The sequence below is a fragment of the Aethalodelphis obliquidens genome, unplaced genomic scaffold, assembly GCF_003676395.1.
Source record: "Aethalodelphis obliquidens isolate GAN/ISIS:26980383/991018 unplaced genomic scaffold, ASM367639v1 scaffold57, whole genome shotgun sequence".
NCBI classification, from domain to species: domain Eukaryota; kingdom Metazoa; phylum Chordata; class Mammalia; order Artiodactyla; family Delphinidae; genus Aethalodelphis; species Aethalodelphis obliquidens.
The window spans coordinates 4,057,053-4,077,622 of record NW_020838001.1 but is presented as its reverse complement, the minus strand read 5'-3'; the positions used below and the strand labels follow the sequence as shown (position 1 = coordinate 4,077,622).

The window sequence follows — 20,570 nt, the reverse complement described above, 5'->3', positions numbered from 1 at the left end:
ACCCCAACCCACTGCTCTGACATGACGTCTGCAATTCAAAGATAAGGGGCAAGACAGCCTCAATGACGGAGCCCAATTCTGTCAATTACGTCACGAAAAAGAGAACCTTTTCTTTTGAGACATTTTCAAAATGTCTCCTGGATCCCTCTGGTCACTAGATATGATATCTGTTCTCCCTTTAACTTTTTTTTTCTTTTTTTCAGCTGTACGTCTTACAGGACCTTAGTTCGCCGACCAGGGATTGAACCCGTGCCCCGTGCAGTGGAAGCTCGGAGTCCTAACCACTGGACCACCAGGGAATTCACTGTTCTCCTTTAAAAAGCCCTGGTTCATATGATCATAATCCTGCAGTGGTGTGGTAGTTCCCAAACAGAAAAAGTCCGAGAGAAACCAAAAACCAACAGCAAGAGTGAACTGTACTTTAATTTATTGGCATTGTCAATCTATGAACAAGACAGGTTTTTCTTTCCCCCCACGAAGGGGGATCGTTTTCAATCTGCCATAACACGTGCCCACACATCTTCACCATGAACATGCAGCATTTCAAGCTGTAGTCAGGGTCTAGGAGGAAAAGAGAAACAGCAAGTTGCCAGTCCTTCATGTTTTCTTAAAAATCCAACACGAATAGGGAAAGTAACTTCCTTATAATGAGCAGTATAATATGACTGCAGATCTCCTTCACTCGGTTGGTGATAAACTCTGGCTCTCAGCTGTAAAAAGCGCAGGTTCATGTGCACTGCCTTAGCCGAAGAGGCACTTCCCTGCTAAGGAAAACCAAACACTCTCCCTGCAATAAAGAAACACTCTGCCTTTAAAAGACGCTAAATCCCCTATGCTGAGGCGGTGGGGCTGCGTCCCCAGCACGATGGATAGAGAATGGTCACTGTTCTGCTTACCGGAGCTGGACACTACTAATTCCTGGCCCAAAGGACATTACAAGGTGGAGGGAGTTCGATGCGGAGTCTGGCTCGGCCATGCTGCAGGCACAGGCTGGGTGATTTTTCTCAGTTAGCTCGTTGTTAAAACAAAACAACCCAACCTAAAACCAGGTCTCATTCCTCAGAATTATGAGATCAGACAGAGAGCCCCAGAAAAAGGGCTCAACACCGCATCTCCAGACTTGTAATAAAATATTTACTAATTCAAAATGAAAATGAAAAGTGCTTAGGGGAGACAGTTCCAATAAGTACAATCGCTCATAACCACAAGCTGCCAGAGGATTACTATTTATCACATTTCCCTGCAACTGCGGGTCTGAAGCTTTTTTAAAGCTAAACAAGAAAATTAAATCTGAAAAACAGCTTTCCGGTAATTTGCCTCGCTTGATCTTCGAAATAATAATGTCAAGAAAGCAGTTTAGAGATCAAATCACTTTAATAGTTTGGAACACAAAAGTCTGAACTTATCAACTGTACGAAACTGCCTTACTTTGCATTGCCAACATCAGAAGTAAAATGAACCAAACTCTGAAAACATAAATTTAGCAAAACAATATTCACTGCAGGGTCTTGCCGATTTTATTGCTTGATAAAATAGCAGGACCCTTGCCTGTACCTGTAGCCCTACATTCGGGAAGTAGTGATTTGTGAGAACATGAGCAGATGTGGGGGAAATAAAAACTCAAAGAACTGTAATTTTTCATGCTCCTGAACTGTTACATAACTCCAGTAACAATTATAAAAGTGGGGAGTTTATCCTCCGAATTATTTGATTTTGTGCAGACACATGAAACAGGTTTAATTAAAATAAGATGGCTTTCTACCTAGCATTGCTCAATGAACTGAAAATCAACGTGGCAGGTTACTTCTGCTTGTCAGGGCCTCGAAATGACATTCTTTGATGATGCCATGGGGCTTCCACAACCTGTATGCGTGACATTACCATCCCACTAACTTACTTCTAGATGTGCTGATGGACCAAATGTGGACAGAAGGCAGAACTAAAATTATTTTGATTTTTAAAAGCTCTCTAAATACTTAAGATGCAACTCTTTCTCTAAATCCACCAACAACTTACAGATTATTCCTTTTTCACTTTCACAATTTTTATGCTGCTGCCAGAAGTCTTCTCGGTGTTTGCTTTGAATCCCGTCTTCAGTGCATCCCTCACTGCTTTTGCACAGATCTGGGAGTATCGGATGTAGCTGGAGGAACACGAGAGACAATATAAAGCTAATTATCAATGATCCAGCCAGACTTGCTGTGTGACTGTGCTTTTGTTTTTCTTCCTATACTTTTCATTTTGGTTGGATTGTACATCATTGTAGAACTGAACTTAAAAATGACTAATGCAGGGCTTCCCTGGTGGTGCAGTGGTTAAGAATCCGCCTGCCAATGCAGGGGACTTGGGTTCGAACCCTGGTCCGGGAAGATCCCACATGCCGCGGAGCAATTAAGCCCATGTGCTCCAACTACTGAGCCTGCGCTCTAGAGCCCACGAGCCACAACTACTGAGCCCGTGCGCCCTAGAGCCAGTGCCCCACAACGAGAAGCCACCACAATGAAAAGCCTGTGCGCAGAAACAAAGACCCAACATAGCCAAAAAAAAAAAAAAAAAGTTAATTAATTTAAAAAAAAAATGACTAATGCAAAAGGAATCTATACAAAGAAAAAGAAGAGCAGAAAGAAATGTATCAAAGTCTTAATTGGGGTTAGGTGATTTTTGGTTTTTCTTCTTTGCAGTGTTTTCTCTTTAATACATATTAATTTGAAATAAAAGATGCATATATTAGAGAAAAAAACCCCACAGCACAGTAAACAGTCCTAAATGTTAACAGAGGGTATGAGTGGTTTTTTTCCATTTCTCTATTTAAAATTTTTTCTTTTATTATTCTTACAAGGTAAAGTATACATAATTAAAAGAAGGAAAAAAAACTATTTTGAATTAAAACAGCTCTACTTCTGATTATTTAAAGGTCTTCCTGCGAATATTGGATTCTGCTTGTCAGGCCTGCCATTGAAAATACTTCCCAAGCATGGTTTCTAAATTAAACTGAGAAGTCCTTAGAGAACATCATCAATTCCAGCAAAATATCTAACAGCCAGCTTCCTGTTTGGTAGATGGACTCTCATCAACATCTTATTTTCCAAAAGATGTCAGCTCACTTTTTACACTGTTTGAAAACAGGAAGGACAGAGGGGAGGGAGCTGCTGACTATTTTCTCATGTTTCAGGTTTGTTTTTTTGGGCCAGAGATAGGAGTTCCAATTCTTGCTTCCACTCCTACTAACTGGTGAATTTTACGCTGTTCCATCTTTTGGGCTAATTTATTCTGTAAAAACAATGGAACAAAGCAGAAGGATAACAGTATTTGCCTCACTGGTGGCAGGGAGGAGGAAAGACAAAGTGTGGAGAGCAGGATTGCCCCACCTGTCTCGTAGGAGGTGCTTAATACATGGTCCCTCTGACTGGGGCCATCATCCTTCCAACTGTACAAAACTTTGCTTGACCTTGAAAGTCAGGACACACTTGGGTTGCCCACAGTCACATACCCACAGACGGTCGCTACTAGGAGGTGCTACTTAATCTAGTCAAGCAACAAGGTGTGTTAACCTGAGCCAGGTGAGCGGCTCAACTGGGTGCACAGGCAAAGAAACCAGGTGTGACACCTAGATCCATGGTGTCTCCATTTCGCCAGAAGCCATGTCCTCCAGTGGGTTCCATAGTTTGGCTTCCCAAGAGCCACCACTCACCTTGTGGCAGAGCTTTGTACACCTTACCGAGGGCTCAGCCGTTTTACCAATAAGGAAACCTGAGAGCAACAGGAGCTAATTTAATAAAAGATGGATATGCCATTTTAAAAGGCCCCACCTTAATGCTGGAACGGCCAGGTATGGTGACCGTGGTTACCTCCAGAGACCTCTCTCCTCTCCTTCAAGTTCTCAAGTTGTATGTGGCTCTGTTACTTCTAGAACGTCAACCGAGTGTAATTTAAAGGACAAAGGCCCCGCGGGTGAGAAGCGCCGTCCACGGGAAGACACGGCACTTGTCGAGCGCGTTCAAGGCGGCGCACAGGTGCTCGGCGGCGCCCCCGGCAGGTGCGGACAGGTGCTCGGCCCCGGCGCGCCCGCATCCCACAGCCGTGAACCAGGCCTCCCCGCCCGCAGGCCGCCATCTTGGGGCCGCACTCGCCAGGACCACCCCCACCCCCGTCGCGCCCGGCGTGACCTCCGACCCCGGTTCGCCCCGGACCTCCCCGCGCCCCAGCTGTCCGCCCCTCCCGATGTCCGGCCCTACCTGAGTCCAGCTTGTCGCCAGTACGCCACCATGATGTCGCGAGAGGGGGCGCGTCGGGCCGGATCCCGAGGACCCGTCAAGGGCGGCTCAGCGTGCAGGCCGGCTGCCGGAAGGTCAGGCCTGAGAAGCGGAAGGGGCGGAGCTCCGGGCCTGCCAATCCCACCGCCCCTTGCCCCGCCCCGCCTTCCCGAACGGCCTCTGCCGTCTCATCGCAGAATCCTCCAGGCTCCGCGAGCCAATGGGGGCGCGCGGCCCGGGCCGCGGGTGCCAATCCCCGGGCGGGCGGGCCGGTCGGCCGCGCGTTCCTATTGGCTCCGCGGGCTTTCGTAGTGGCTCAGGCGGCGGCGGCCGGAGCGGCGGGGCGGCGGGGCGGCGGGGCAGGAGGGGAGTTGGAGGGAACGCGCGGCCGCGTAGCTTCGGGAGCGCGAGACTCGGGGCCGCGTCGAGGTCGGTGTCGGGGCGCACCCCCCCCCCGACCCCGGACCCGACGGCCGCGTCCAGACCTTCATGTTGACAACACTCAAGCATGTCCGCCCCGAGTTAACAGTTAAAACGAGCCGCCCTCCGACAATCCCTAGGGTTTCAGGCCGGCCCGGGGCACCAGAACCTGGCCGGGGAGAATGAACTGGACATCGGAGGGAGGAGGGGAGGAGGCCCAGCGCGTCCAGCTTAAGAGACTCAACCTCGCGGCGCAGAGCCGGCTCGAGCGCGCGGCAATTAGGTGAATTCTTACAAGGAAAAGCATTTCTTTTGCTCCTTAGTTACTAAAGAGAAATTATAATCAGGAAAAACATCATAGTTAAAAGGAAGTTTTTATTAACAGGAAGGTTTTTCTTAATTCATATAAGACCCATCTTTAACATTAAACAGGATAATATGCTCCATAATCCGAGAGTCTAATTCTAACCCATGAACACTCTACTCCAGTTTAGTCCTCTCGAATGCCTGCTGTTACCTGTTATATTTTAACAGGTAAAAGCCATTACCTACGAGCTACTTAACGAAAAGTAACTACACTGGAAGATGAAAATCTATAGAATTTTGTCACTAGATCAGAGTAAAAAAAAAACAGGATAAAATTTTGTTTAGAAATCTTATTATCATTAGGGTATTCTTATACTTTTCAGAACAAGTATAATTTTCAGAAGTTATACAAGGCAACTTATTATTAAATATCATTATTTAGCAATGGTTTGTTTAGTTGAAATGTTATTTTAATTGTAAAAACCATCTCCGGTTACAAAAAATAATCAAAAACCTTATTGGCTTTAACTTGCTTTTACAAATGTCCTAAGAAGTCGCAAGCTAAACAATATTTTAAATAGAAAAACAATAATTTTCAAATAGCCTGGTATACTATTTTTGTGGTTTAGGTACATATATTAATTGGTTTCTTTTATAGGAAACCTGACTAGAAGTTTATCACTTTAAGTACTGTGAAATAAAGGCAAGAGCTCATCACCTTTTAACAAAAATATTCTGTATGCAACAATTCCCAGTATCAAAGGTATTCTTATTTAACGGTTGATAATTAATTGCCTGCTACAAAATACAAAACAACACAACATTTACTGGATTGTTTTCCAGATTGCAGCTGCCCACTGGCATCCAAAGCAAGGATTTCCCATAAATAAAAGCTGCAAAGCAATTCACATACTGGTTAGTTTAGGTCAATGCTTTTTTTTCACCCTATTATTCTTTTTTCTTCTCCACCGCCCCCATCCCCTGCAGTGACACAGTATTATTTAAAAACATTAAGTCCCTGGGATTTATGCTTCAGATCAAGACATCATTCGAGTAATTTCAAATGATGTACAGCTCTTCACGTAAAAACGATGTTTTGTGGTCACAGTTACTTCAAAAAGGAATTATATTCAAATAACCTGACATATCATGCTTTAGCAATTACAGAACCACAATTTTGACACATGGCAATTGATAAGTTAGGCAAATGTGAAATGCTAAAAGATGTGAACAGCTGTTCTTCTGTTTAAGTTTAGAGTAGTGCAAAATTCTGGTAATGACTTTATTTTTTCAGTTAACATAACCAGCACACAACACAGCATACTAAGTCATAAAGTACAGATCCAAGGAAGGTAATACATTTACTAAGTTACAAAACTTTGGCAAATCAATACAGTACTCTTTAACACAATAAAATATATTTTCGTTGGAGTCAGTTATTACTTTCATGATAATTTTTACTCCAAAAATGTTGAGTACCAAATTAAAACACTGTGATTTTTCATGGTGGTTTATAGCAGAGCAAGTTATTTTATACAATTAATGTCTTTTTAAAACTATACAGTTTCTCCTTTAAAAGTGAGTTCCCTCATGCAAGTTCTCCAAGTTTATTGCAGGGCAGTGGTGGGTATGTAAGAGGTGGCTCTGCTTGGTTCTGGGGTTGGTCCAAAGACAGGTAGAGTTCCAATGCATGAAAAGCTTTAAAACTCTGCCTTAAGGAGGTTTGATCAGCCAATACCAATTTTCAAGTACTTTTCAAAAATTGTTACATTTTTACATAAATACTGGAATCCTCAAAATCAGACAGTCATTTCCGTCAACACTAATTTCAGCCAATCCCTTTGATTTAGAACCCCTGCACCTCTTTGTTTTGATCAAGTCACATAGTCCTTCTTCAGCTTATTAAAAAAACAATCCTACCGGAAATATAGTTGTATTTTTTAAATAACAAATAAATATACTGCCAGCTTGTAGAGACCTGGGGAACTGGGTGTTATCAACTTTCATTATCATTTCTCCACAAATGCTGCTGCCGCCATTGGTGTCCTTATGCTCCCTCTTGCCGAAGCCGTCAATTCCTCAATTTCAGCATTTAATTTACGTATTACCCACTCCATTGCTTCTCGGCCCTTAAAAAAAAATCCAACATGTTTATTCTTACCAAGTGAGAGCAAAGGCACCTGTCAAATAAACGGCACATCAGGAAGTAACAAGAAGCGGTACAAGCATAACTAAACCTCACCAGGACAGGTTGTTTTTACCTTTGCTTTTTTTTCTCTAACGTTATTTACCAAATATCAAATGCCTTGAGAAACTGGCTTGATCTATATACTGATTTTAATTTATATTTTTGCAAAAGATGTTCTCGAATCTACAATTAAATGACAGTGGTGTTTTACTTGTTTATGATTAGAATGGTTCCCCTTTCGGGGTGAGGTCAAACTCCTTTTGTTTCTTTTTATGTCCATATTTTAAACCAAAATCCTGTATGAGGCTCTGAAGGCTCTGGTCCCTGACTTCCACTTCAACCACTCTCTTGGACCCTATGCAGTTCCTTGAGGGACAGAACAGGAGCATTTCCTGCTTCCGGTCTCAGGGCCTCCTTTGCACACGCAGCTCCTCTGCCTGGAATGCTTCCTAGCAGGCCCCTCACAGCCTACCCTCCCCTCATTCAGAACTCAGCAGAAACATCACTTACTGAACACTCATTAAACACTGTCATACCTTTCTGTACTTTTCCTTTCCTAATGACGTTTTGTATGATTAATGTCGCCTTCCTCTTAGTTCCACGAGGGCAGGGACCACGTTTGTTTTGCTCCCCGCTGTATCCCCAGTCTAGCCTAGCACTCTGCCTGACACAGAGAAGGCATCTATGAATATCTTTTGACTGCTGAACGATTATATTAAACATGTGTTATAAAACAGTACATTAGGCATCTCTTTCTCTGAACTTACTTTGTTTTAAATCATTCTCAATCAGGCAAAAATTAGTTGGGGGGCAGTGGAGAAAAATCTCACTTTTTTCACGTATAAAGCACAGACATATATCCATTTATCTATATCTATAATCTGTAGTATTAAACAATTTCATGGGGTGGGGGTAATTAGGGGAAAAATATCTACAGAGGACCTGGGCGTGAAGGGAGCTAATGAAAAAAAGGTTGGGAATCTATGCTTTCAACAGTGACGCACTGCTACATGGCTCCCCCCCTCCCCCATGCTGGGCCCAGGGCTGCAGTCTTCCCATATTATCTCATTCACTCTTCGCACCCAACCCTGTAAGGCGGGTGAGTAATCTCCACTTCGCAGACAGGAAACTGAAGCGCAGAGAGGTTCACTTAATTAATCGCCCAGGGTGGAAGGCTGGCCAGTTACAGCGGGCACGTGCAGGCAGCTGGGCTGGACCCCAGAGCCCGCGCCAGCAACTGCCCACATCACCTCGCACTGCAGTGGCTCAGAGTCAGCTCACAAGGACAGCGCTTCCAAGAAACGAGACCCAGGAGTAAGAGCAAGCAGGGAGGGCCTTCCCTGGTGGTCCAGTGGTTAAGACTGCACGCTTCCACCGCAGGGGGTGTGGGGAACTGAGATCCTGCAAGCCTGCGCTGCACCCCCCAAAGAAAAAACAGAAAACAAAACAAAGAGCAAGCGGGGAGCAGCCTTACTTACTTTATTGGCATTTGACGATATCGTGCTTGCCATCAGGCCTTCGAGGTAACTGCCGAGACTGACCCCTTTCACGGTAATTATGGCTTCTTGAGTCAAAACAGTTCTGGAACAAAACACATTTACACAGCTTCAGGGTGACCTCATTTTCATTTTTCAAAGAAATATTTGATTAAAAAATTAAAACACACTGTAAAATAGGTTTGTTAAAATATTTTTCACTTACTTTTCTGGGTCTTGAGGATGTGGTTTGTATGTCAGTCTCTCATCTACTGAAACCATATTTGTAAATGAAATCTATAGAATTAAAAAAAAAGTCAAATCATCTTGGAAACCAAAAATATTTCCAAAATTAATTCACAAACCGAAACCTTGCTAAACGTACGGAACAGCAGCGCGCAGGCCACTCTGACGCCAGCGAAAGGAAGCTGCCCCGCTCATGGCTTCCTTTTTATTAAAAAGATAATAAATTTGACAAAAGCGTCATAATAGCAATAACACGCACACGATGCCAAGTGCACTTTACTGAGTGCCGTCTCCTAGAAATAACAGGCAGGCTCATTAGAGCGCTGAGGCTAAGCGCCAACAGGCGGAGACGATGCAGCATCTCAGTACTGATTTCCTAAGCCAGGCTGAAGAGCATACATTCATTTGTGTACCAACTACAAAAGAGAGGGAAAAACGAAGCCAAACAGTTTAAAATTAAAACAAAAGGGAGTCCAGACTTACATTAGTAGATTTAAGTTCCATTGTTTTCTCTACGGGATCCACTACAGAATGTTCTTGCACATATGTTTTGGTTCTTGCTGCACCAATAAGCTAAGTAAAACATTCAGAATTAGTAATCAGAGGAAGAAGGATTTCTTAACAAGTGTATCAATATTTTATTTGAAGGTAAAAATGTGTTAATATTTTGAACCAAAAATCTGTTTTCATAAAAAACATGAGAAAGCAACAAAGGCCAGAAAGGAGGCCCGTTTAATGGTAAGAGGACTTCACACACCACGAAGGAGATGAGACGCCCAAGACACAAGCAGAGGCGATTAGCAACCAGCCCGCGGAGAGCGAACGGAGTACAAGGCAAGACTCGGCAGCTGCCGAGGTTGAGGGTGGAACAGTGAGCCTGAACATTCGGGAAGCAGGGCATGTAGAGAAAGGAGAGGTTTGGAGTGTCTGTCAGTGTTTTCCTAGCGCGACCCAAGGGAGAGGACGCAGTGGCTCCGGTCTCCAGACAGAAAACCAGCCACCTCACGACGACGATAACACAGCACATCCAGGGTCATTCCCTGTGCTCCGACCCCAAGCCAATCCCAGCCGTGCTCATTTCTGCGTCCGCACCATCTAGTGCAGTGGTGTGTGCAATGGAAGCAAATTGTTGGAAAATGTGTACTTTACTTTTCTGAGGTGGCCCACTTTCTAGAAAAAGAATCTCTACAGACAACTGGGTCCACTTATACCAGGGTTCTCTCCCATCACGATAAACTGGCAGCCCACTTTCTTGCTGGTTAAACTGGCTCACTAAAGCCTGCTCCCTTGAAAGGGCATAGAATTGCTTTTAAACGTACAGGTAGAAGCAACAGATCTTGGAACAAACACGGCAGCAGCAAAGTGAGACCATGCTCCTCACTTAACAGGCGCGGCCACCACTGACCACAGCAACTGTCAGCTAACAACCAGCACCAGACCACTGCTTCCACATCTTAAGTTGCTGGCAAAGTAGGAAAAGCAGAATAAAACTTTTAGATTACAGAGCATTAGCTGGCTTCCTTCAGGAGGTTTTATCAGGTGCCTTCATGAAGACTGTAATAATATTTCCAATTCATTATACACTCATAACTCAAGTTTATTATAATACAATTTGAACTGATGCAAAAATGACATTCAGAATCAGCTCCCACAACCTATTTGAAATTATAATGTGGTTTTGAAAACTTCTCTACAGCAGTCACATTGCTTCAGGAATAAAGACACACTTACAGATTTCACAATAGAAGGCAGTCCCCACTCTGTGCTGAGAAGTCTATGGCTGTGCAACTTTCCAGAGAGATCTACGTGTCTGTCCAATACATCAACTCCAACCACACTTGGGTTCATAGGGTTTGGGTATTTCTGCATTGCAGCTGTTGTAACAGTTTCCCATGGGTGGCTGCCGACAGGAATAAAAAAATCAAACATTAAAAAATACGCATATAAATGAAACCATTCTTATAACCCATCCAATTAGTCTTTACAATTAAACTTTACTTAATTTACCTAGGGAAGACTACTTTCTGAAACGTTGACTGAAAGATGATTTGGGGAGGCTCAGTCTACATTTTGAACATGTGCAGATTTCAGTATGTTTTCAGCACACAGGTGATGCGGCAGAGCTGGCGCCCAGAAGGTTAAAATAGCCTACAGGGCGCTACAGAGCCGTTCTTCAGTCACCTTGTCCACTTACCAGTGTCCACTCTCACATGTAAGTTTTGTTTCTAAGAATTACTGATTCATAAAAATGTGTTTTACAATTATGTTCTACAGAAACAAACAGCAAAAAATATTATTATACCATTTATTCTTTTGTCTGACCCCACTTCTGTGAAGCCATAAAGAAGTAACAAGAGCAAAAGAACTTATAGGCACTACAAATTCTCATAGGAATTACAAAAAGATCCAAAGCATTACTGATTTAAATATCATAATATTAAACATGTATTCTTCTCTAATAAGGTAATAAAGAATACTGGCCCCTCCAGTCAATCTTTATCCATTACTTTCCTCAAGAGTGATTCTGATTTCTGTTTTGAAAAGGTCACCCAATACAATAAAATGTTTTTTTAAGGTGCTCCTAATGTGCCACTCTCTAATATTCTCTCTTAATAAGCATTTGCTTGTCATCTAGGATCGAGATGGTAATAATATCATGGAACTTGCAGCATCTTTATATTCGTCAAAAAGCACACGTACTTGGGTGATTCAAAATGTGATGTACATTTGTCCTCTTCACAACTTATCTGGACAACATGCTTGTACCAAAGATAGCCATTTCAAATGAGCTTCTTATTAACTACAATGAGCCTTAAAAGTGACTGATTTTACACGTCTTCACTGAAAGGAAAGACAAGATCTGGAGACGGTGTTTCAAACTACACTTACCGATAAACCACACAGCATGACTTTTTATTTTTCGAAAAGCAAAACACCAACATTGTAAAGCAATTATACTCCAATAAAGATGTTAAAAAAAACAAAAGCAAAACAAGTAGGCAGTAATCTACTTCAACTTTTCAGAGAACTAAGCCTGACAACTTTTCGTGGACAAAAGGAAGATCTCAGCCTCACTCATTTTGCAAAATCCTGGACAACCAGTAACATTGCTCGTAATGCCTTCACTTTTGCTCTAACATTATACAGAAATGAACCCCATTCTGGTTTTAATCTCAAGCCTTATTCAGCAAACACTGCAGGTACATAAGCGGAGCTACTTCATAAAGCTAAACAGTCCCCACAAATAGAAGTGATAGGGGCCAAGCACTCTCATTGCTACCACGAAAACTATCTAAAATGAGAATCAGATGAACACCTCCCTGTCTCCATCTAGTCATATACCATGGGGAGGTGGCTTCCACGCACTTATCTCTTCCCCCACTTCCTTGAAAAAATTAATAATTGCAAGGCTTCGGGGTGGTTATGCATTATTTCTAAGTCAGTCATTCTCTCCCCTCTGAGTCAACTTGAAAACGTTGACGTTGACTTAGCTTGGATGAAGACTGCTTTATAAAACACGACTAGCTCAAAAATCACAAAGGATGCATATTACAATTAACAATCTTCCAGTAATTCACTTTAACTAAATTAATGAAATCATGTGAAAAGACTTCACACTGCAAGACATTCAAAGATGGCCCCAAAGGACAGTCAGTCAGTAGAACCTGGTCGTGCTTGGTGAGCTGTCCAATCTTTTCACCTATGAAGCGAGGTGGGGAACACGGCTAACTCCACCGAGGCAGCAACAGTGTCTTGATTTATTTACCAAAGTGGAACCAATCCGAAGAACAGTGCCTGGCACTTAGTGGGCCTTCATGTTTGTTGAAGGAATCAATGAATGACTTCAACTGATGCCAACTACATGCTAGGCCTCAGAAGGAAGCACTGGAAAATCAAAGATGGGAAAGACTCAGAATGATGACTTAGATGTTGTTAGTTAGTAACATCCTTAAGATGGAAAACACAGGGAAAGCATAAAATTTGAGAGGGGAGATAAATGACTTCATTTTCGGGGATGCTGAGTCTGAAGAGCCTGCAGGACATGTGAGTAGAGATACCCTGCTAAGACCTGAAAATAAGGATTTTAAGAAAGACTGGAGCCCAAGGTACAGATCTGGGTGCCAGAAATGTGTGTATCAGCTGGGACCTTGATTAAAAAGTCCACATTATCTGGGGAGAATCAGGATCAGGGCTTCTTCTCCCAGGAAATGCAGAGCATTTATGTGAATATGTCTATTTTCTGCGAGAACAGTCCCAGAGCTTTCATCAAATTTCAGAGAAACGTGCAACAAAAAGAGAAAGACTAATAGTCCCTGATGAAATGCAAGAAGGCCAACAACAGAATTTCACTGAACATTTACACTGAAGGGTAAGAAGAGAGGAAAACATTAAAGAAGAGGGCCAAATGAGTGGGGAGGGGTAGGAAACAAGCTAGGTAGAAGAGTGTTAAGGAAGAAAATTCTAAGGAGTGCCAAGAACTTCTCAAGCATTTAAACCCAGAAGAGAACTGCAAAGAAGAAACCATCCATGATCTCAACGGCTGAAACAGAGTAGTGAAGAATGTGACCTGGTTAAAGAACACTGGAAAGTCTACAAACTTAGGCTCTTTCCCCCAGAAAGATTGTAAACATTAGGGAGAAAAGAAATCTGCCCCGATTCTAACATTCTCTACCTTCCAGGATCCAGTGGACTCCTGCATGTGTCTGATTCACTGAGTGTGTGAAAAGCCTACAACTTGTTTTAAACATTGCCCTGGAAATAAACTAAAACATACTGCCAAGCTAAAAAAATTAAAACAGTGTGGCAACAACAGCCAGACCACTGGGATAGAACAGATAGCTCAGAAATGGATTAAAATATAAATCACAAGCGTCTTAGGAGGAAGGTGGCATTTCAAATGGGTGAGAAGAAAAAAGATTAGTCAATAAAGAGTGATGAGACAAATGATCAACAATTTGTTCAGGCAAAAATGATACAGGCGAATAAATGCATGGTTCTTTTGTACAATGAATCATGGAACCAGAAGGGAATTTAATTCCCAACATCCAACTGGTGTAAGGCCTATTTTCCTTACCAAACATTTCTCCCTAACCAACAGATGTTAATGAACATGGCCTCAAAGACATCTCAGCGCTGTCAGGCCCTGACGACACCTCCGTCGTCGTCGTCTTCCATGTCTCAGACGAAAATGCGTAAACCCAAGGTCACACAGCTTGTTGGAGCCAGTGCTGGACCTTGGACTCCAATTTCAAGGCCGTAAATTCTAACTCCTCAGGTCAAAGGGCTGCCGGAAAAGGTCCGCTGTGCGGTCGCCTGAGCTCGCCCTAAGTCCACATTCCGAAGCAAGGAACTCCACCCGAAGATACTGGAGCGACCAGCCTCTCGACAGCCCACGATCCTCGGGGCCACGACTCACAGGTCTCTGCAAGGCCCCATGTGGCAACGGGGCGCCTGTCCCACCCCCAGTGCCGTCGACGTGCTCGACGACGCCCCCGCCCCGCAAAAGAGCGTCCACGGGAGGCAGGCCGCCAGGGCCCCTTCCCCAGCCCCCTCCCGGACGGGTCGTCTCTCCTGGGAACCCATTCCTGAGGCGTCCCCAGGGTCGTGACCTTCGTCCCCACCCCCAGGACTCCGAGGCGCTCGGGCCCAGCTCCCCCCACCAGGCCCGACGCCTGGAAGCTTCCTGAGGGCCGCCCCGGCCTCGCCGCGACTCCGGGCCCGGCCTGCCCTCCCACCCCGCAGTTACCCCATGCCCCCTCGCCGACCTGCCCCCGCCCCAAACGTACTCAAAGACGTGCTCCGAAGTCCAGATCTTCATGATGCCGGCGGCCCGCGCGGTGTCCGGGCGGCGATAGGGCACAGCGAGGCCGAGGAGCCACTCTTGCCCCGGCCCCGCCCCTCAGCCTCCCCGGCGGCCGCCCAATGCGCACGCGCCATCGGGCCCGACGCGAGGGACGTCCCGACGCGCTGCCCCACGCCCTATCCCGGCCTGGGTTTTGCCCCAGCCTTGCGCGCGGCGCAACGAAGCCCCGCCCCTTAGCGCCAGGCGCACCGCGCCGGCGCAGTTCCGAGGGCGACGCTCCAGGCCGCCGGCGCGGGAGCTGTGCTGCGCAGGCGCGGCACGCGACCTGCGGTCCGCCCCCTCGCGGGCGTCGGCGGGAACGCCGACCTCTGGGCAGAGTTGGGCCGGGCCCAGCTGGGTCCTGCGCGCGCCGCCCGCCAGCCCGTCCGCCCGCCTCGCCTCCTTGCCTCCTCGCCTCCTCGCTCCCGCCGGGCCCGAGCTCGCCTGGCGTTACGAGGACTGTTGACGGATCCAATCGGCCCTCTTACACCGACATCTCCTGTGTGTTCGGGGTTCACTTGAGCAAATGTTCATGGTGCCACGTTAGAAACTTCCTCCTACCTGCTGTCTCACCCCAGGCTGTGGAGGGTGCATAGTCAACCAGCTAAGCGATCAACCAAGCAAGCAACCAGCCAAGCAGGCAGTCAGCCCTGTGCTCGTGCCACCTGCCCTCCCGGAGGTTTTTGCCCCTCGGCGGGGAGAAGAGACACAGAGTACACGGGAGAAGCTAACATCAGACAGTGCGCTTAGTGCCCAGTGGAGGGTGTAGTTAGGAAGCACGAGTGCTCAATGGAACAGGTGGAAAGCCAGCTGGCCCGGGGTTTACAGGATGGCTCTCAGCTCAGCTGTCAGTGGCCCCCGCCCTTCCTGTATCACCCTTCCTTAGCAGCTCCTCTAAACTTTAGTTCCTCTGACACACATCCTGTTGCATTTTTCTTAGCACTTCTCACTCTTTGAGATCATCCTGTTCATTTGTTTAACTTCCGCTCAAATGTAAGCCCTTGAGGGCAAGGATCTTGCCTGCCTTGCTCAATAATGATTCTCAGTAAGGTCTCAATGGTTATTGAAAAATGAAATAATAATTCTTCGCGGAATGAATGAATTACTGGAATCATACAGCCACTAGACTGTAAGCGCCTGACAGGGAGGGTCTTGCCAGACTTGTCCAGAAAAATCCCCCTGCACCTACATAATCTCTGGTTGTTGCGTAAATGAATGAATGAGAAGGACGTGAGGGGGCAGGATGGCATGGCATGCGGTTTCATCCACATCACGAGATGAACCTCGTCCAGTGGACAAACTGGCCTCGCTTTCAGGACAAGGCCTCTCTCTCTGGTACCCACCACACTCCACAACCTGTACCCCCTAACAGAAAAATTTGCCGTTTTAAATGATGGCTGTGGAGGAAAATTTTTACATCTAGTTACCTAGAAGCTAGTTCGAAGCACTGCCTCATTCTTGTTCTTAGCTCATTTGATTGCTAAAAACAAATAAAAGCCAGGTTAATTTAGGAGGGAGGATAATTATTTAAAATAGCCGAGGCCCTTTATATAAAGAAAGAAAAATTACATTGGACAGGAAGGAAATAATATGCTTGGGTAGTTGCTAAGTGCAGTTTGTGGTACCTAGGACTTTAAAAACAAAACCTACAGTACTTAGAGGGGATTCTTAGGGAGGTAATGCTTTACGGGCTGCTGAGAGAGCCTCAGCCTCGATTACGGAGAAGTTAATGTCATTAGCTTCAATTGAGAAGTTAATGTCGCTGGGTGTTAAAAACACTGGTTCAGGAACCGTCAGCACAGAACAGCCTGTCTCCGCTATTCCCGGAGCTCCGTGAAGCTGTTCACCGTCCAGGATTCCTATTCTGTTTATTTTAGAGAATGTTATTCTGCCCCCTAGTTCAATATTTCTGTTTTTTAAAGTTGTGAAAATGACAGCTACCCCCCCCCCCATCCTATATCAGTCTATCGACAGCTTGAGTGGTGGGGATGGGGGCATGGAAGGCTGGAGATCTAGGCCCAACTATCTCTTCTGTGTGTAAGTCATACCACCGACCTTGTACTTGGGTTTGGAGAGCAGGACTTTACATAGATTTTCTCCTGGAGACTCACACAGGAACACACAGAGGAAACAAATGAATGGTTTTTAGATACCTAAGCCTCGTGTCACTGACTGTGCCTCTCACAGAAACAGGCAAGTCATTAGCAGTCATTAGGTGACTGGCTCTTTTTTTAAAAAAAATTATTTATTTATTTGTTCTTATTTTTGGCTGTGTTGGGTCTTGGTTGCTGTGCACGGGCTTTCTCTATTTGCGGAGAGCGGGGGCTACTCTTCGTTGCGGTGCACGGGCTTCTCATTGCTGTGACTTCTCTTGTTGCGGAACCCGGGCTCTCGGCACGCAGGCTTCAGTAGTTGTGGTGCGCGGGCGCACGGGCGAACGGGCTTAGCTGCTCCGCGGCACGTGGGATCTTCCTGGACCAGGGCTTGAACCTGTGTCCCCTGCATCGGCAGGTGGATTCTTAACCACTGAGCCATCAAGGAAGCCCCGGTGACTGGCTGTTATGACACTTACTTACCAGGATGACACACAATCCCCAGAGCCTCACGCCCTTCCCTGTGCCTGGGGTGCGCATTGGGGAGAATGCAGATGGGATTCCTACCATCGAGAAACTTCAAAACTGGCTGAGGAGCCAAAACACAAGGCGAACAATAACTAGAAGATGAACAAGGTCCTTCCGTGCAGCACAGGGAACTATGTTCCATACCTTGTAATAAACTATAATGGAAAAGACTCTGAAAAAGAATCTATATATAGCTGAATCGCTGCTGTATGCCAGAAACTAACACAACATTGTAAATCAACTATACTTCAATTTAAACAAACACAAAAAACTAGAAGATTTTTAAAGCGGGGGTGGGATGGGGTTAGGTGTTCAGAGCAGAGGCCCATGGCCGTGAAGGCAGCTCCTTCTTAGGAGATGGTGGTGGAGCCTCTTCCCGGGCTGCAGAGCAGGATTTGGCTGAAGGGCCTCCATTAGGGGCTGGGAAGTGAAGAGGCAGCAGGGCCACGTTCGTGGGGCACAGAGACAGGCCTGGCAGGAGAAGCAGATGAAGTTACGTGCCTCAACTTCAGCTGCGCGCCGGCGCCTTTAATTCCCCAAGTCAGTCATTCTCATGCCATCTTCACAATTTGCCCTGTCTTCATACCATCTGTTCCATTATTACCTAAGTTTCTTATATCAGTTTTTTAACAAATACAAAAAATTTTTTTTTTCTCTCCTGATTTTCACTCAACACGTAACTATTAAAGCCAAACAGTAAGCCTGTGGCCTCTCCATCATCTTTCATAGACTTCAGGAGTGGGTGTGTCTCATATTGGGGTCAGTTTCCAAGCTTCTTAACTGCTCTTTAACCCTCATCTGTGCTCTTCAAACTCCAAACCGACCTCTTCCTTTGAACCTCTCAGCCATGACCCTTGTCTCTGAATTTACTGTGAGCTTCTTCATCGTTAATCCTCTTCTATATTTCTCTGCACTCAGAGAACACATTCTTCCCAACCTTTTTGCCTTTCCTCCCTTCATTTATTTATTCAAGAAATAGCCACAGATCACCTATTCTAGGCCCTCGCTACAATCATGGAGCTGACACTACACCAGCAGCTCACAATCAGTGGCGACTTCCTCCGAGAAACACATGACAATGTCTGGAGACCTTTACGGTTGTCACAGCTGGGGAGGGGGGTGCACCTGTCATCCAGTGGGCAGAGGCTGGGATGCTGCTAAACACTCTACAGGACACAGGACAGAGCCAGTCCCTCACATCAAAAAAGTGCTGGCCCTCAGCGTCAGTAGAAACGCTACTGACATTTCTAAAAGCGTCGTAGAAACGCTGGGCTCAGGCTAACAGGCTCTTAGAATCTGGACTTAGGATCAGACAGGTTTACCTGCCTGGACTCCATCTTTTGTCTTTCCAGTCGCCAACTCACCTGACCTTTACAGCTACAGCGACTACTAGCTGTCCCTCAACAGGCCACACGTTCCACACCCTTGAACTTTGCACGCGGTGTTCTCTGCCCAGAAGGCGCTTTCCCCTCATTTGCCCTAAAGATTCTTGCTCATGTCTTGAGGCTGCAAATACTCCCCTGACCCCGAGTACCTCACGGGTGTGCCTCTCCCCAGCTCGGCCCAACGCTTTGTTTCTGCTTCTGTGCTGGTGGTACTCTGTATAGATCTTGTGATTGTATTGTGTGTGCGTGTCCACAGCTGCAATGTAAAGTACAAAGTTGTGACTCCTGTCTTAGTCAGTTCAGACTTATGTAACAAAATACCACAGGTTGGGTGGCTTATAAACAGCAGAAATTTCTTTCTTTCAGTCCTGGAAGCTGGAAGCCCAAGATCAGGATGCCAGGAGGGTCGGGCTGCTGACTTCTCGTTGCGGCCTCACTTGGTGGAAGGGGCAAGAGGGCTGTCTCGGGCCTCTTTTGTGAGAGCATCGATCTCATCCATTTGGGAACCTCCCAAAGGCCCCACCCTCTTTTTAAAAAATATTTATTTATTAAAATATTTATTTATTTATTGCCTGCGTTGGGTCTTAGTTGCGGCATGTGGGCTCTTTGTTGCAGCGTGCAGGCTTCTCACTAGTTGTGGCATGGGCTCAGTTGCCTGGAGGCATGTGGGATCGTAGTTCCCCAACCAGGGATCGAACCTGTGTCCCCTGCATTGCAAGATGGATTCTTTTTTTTTTAGATGTTGGGGGTAGGAGTTTATTAATTAATTTATTTTTGCTGTGTTGGGTCTTCGTTTCTGTGCGAGGGCTTTCTCTAGTTGTGGCGAGCAGGGACCCCTCTTCATCGCGGTGCACGGGTCTCTCACTATCACGGCCTCTCTTGTCGCGGAGCACAGGCTCCAGACGCGCAGGCTCAGTAGTTGTGGCTCACGGGCCTAGTTGCTCCGTGCCACGTGGGATCTTCCCAGACCAGGGCTCGAACATGTGTCCCCCTGCATTAGCAGGCAGAGTCTCACCACTGCGCCACCAGGGAAGCCCGCAAGATGGATTCTTAACCACTGGGCCACCAGGGAAGTCCCAAGCCCCCACCTTCTAATGTCATTGTGTTGGACATTAGGATTTCAATATGAATTTGGGGCGGGGGGAGAGGCACAAACACTCAGACAATAGCAACTTCTCTGTTAGAGGGATGAGAGGGCCTGTGGCCATACTGGGAAGCAAGAATCATCAAAACATGAACATATTTATTCCTGAGCCAAACGCTTGGAAACTTAGCACCTGCTGAGAACACTAGCCTAGACCTTGTTGAGCCCAGGTGTCTTCTGGTTAGTCTCTCAGTGCTTGTCTATGGCGGAAAATGTACCACCAACTGTTGGAAAGTGAAGTGGCAACGCTGGGAAAAGATGCAGGATTTTATCAGGTTGAGCAGGTGACCCCCAAGACCTCCTACATCACATGTGAAACCACCAGTGGATGACTTCCTGTGGAATCAAGGCAGCTAGCAACTGAGAAGAGAAAGTTGACAAGAGATGGTTCCCAAAGTCAAAACATGTCATAAGACAATGCTTTGAATAGCTACGGAGTAGGAGGGACCCATGGGAAAACTAATCAAGTCCTTGAATATTTCTGCAAAGATCTCCATCACTGTGATTGGGCTGTGAAATTCAAACATATTGTGTAGTGCTTTTTCCAGTTTGGTGGGGAAAATGATGGCAAAACCCAGCACTTGATTCATCCTATGCATAAGAATTTGCATGGAGTTACAATTTTAACCTAAACTGTGTGTGTATGTGTCTCATAATATATATAAATATATGTTATAATATATATGTATC

The 20,570-nt window shown here is 45.7% G+C and overlaps 2 protein-coding genes across 3 annotated transcripts; both read right to left on the bottom strand.

The window, feature by feature from the left end:
• Positions 1–410: 410 nt before the first annotated feature.
• ATP5F1E (ATP synthase F1 subunit epsilon) lies at positions 411–4,389 on the bottom strand. Its single transcript, XM_027086850.1, has 3 exons — positions 4,236–4,389; positions 2,017–2,143; positions 411–561 (listed from the first exon to the last, which is right to left on the bottom strand). Exons 1-2 carry the CDS (start codon positions 4,265–4,267, stop codon positions 2,020–2,022), a joined length of 156 nt encoding a protein of 51 aa, XP_026942651.1. The 5' UTR covers positions 4,268–4,389; the 3' UTR covers positions 411–561; positions 2,017–2,019.
• Positions 4,390–5,028: 639 nt separating this feature from the next.
• Positions 5,029–14,899, bottom strand: PRELID3B (PRELI domain containing 3B). Of its 2 annotated transcripts, none has more exons than XM_027086846.1 (6): positions 14,675–14,899; positions 10,620–10,788; positions 9,372–9,461; positions 8,869–8,939; positions 8,646–8,748; positions 5,029–7,108 (listed from the first exon to the last, which is right to left on the bottom strand). In XM_027086846.1, the coding sequence occupies exons 1-6, from the start codon at positions 14,704–14,706 to the stop codon at positions 6,989–6,991; spliced, it is 585 nt and encodes a 194-aa protein (XP_026942647.1). In that variant the 5' UTR covers positions 14,707–14,899; the 3' UTR covers positions 5,029–6,988. The 2 variants fall into 2 exon arrangements, with proteins under 2 accessions (XP_026942647.1, XP_026942646.1); XM_027086845.1 differs by lacking the exon at positions 14,675–14,899 and adding an exon at positions 13,963–14,296.
• Between the last annotated feature and the right edge of the window lie 5,671 nt (positions 14,900–20,570).

Coding starts and splice junctions, on each gene's coding strand:
- PRELID3B (XM_027086845.1), bottom strand. CDS start 14,000: ATGTTCATTAACATCTGTTGGTTAGGGAGAAATGTTTG. Junction 9,462..10,619: donor TGCCTTCTATTGTGAAATCT/GTAAGTGTGTCT, acceptor TGTTTTACTTAG/CTTATTGGTGCAGCAAGAAC. Junction 8,940..9,371: donor TGGAACTTAAATCTACTAAT/GTAAGTCTGGAC, acceptor TTAATTCTATAG/ATTTCATTTACAAATATGGT.
- ATP5F1E (XM_027086850.1), bottom strand. CDS start 4,267: ATGGTGGCGTACTGGCGACAAGCTGGACTCAG. Junction 2,144..4,235: donor TGGCGACAAGCTGGACTCAG/GTAGGGCCGGAC, acceptor GTGTTCCTCCAG/CTACATCCGATACTCCCAGA.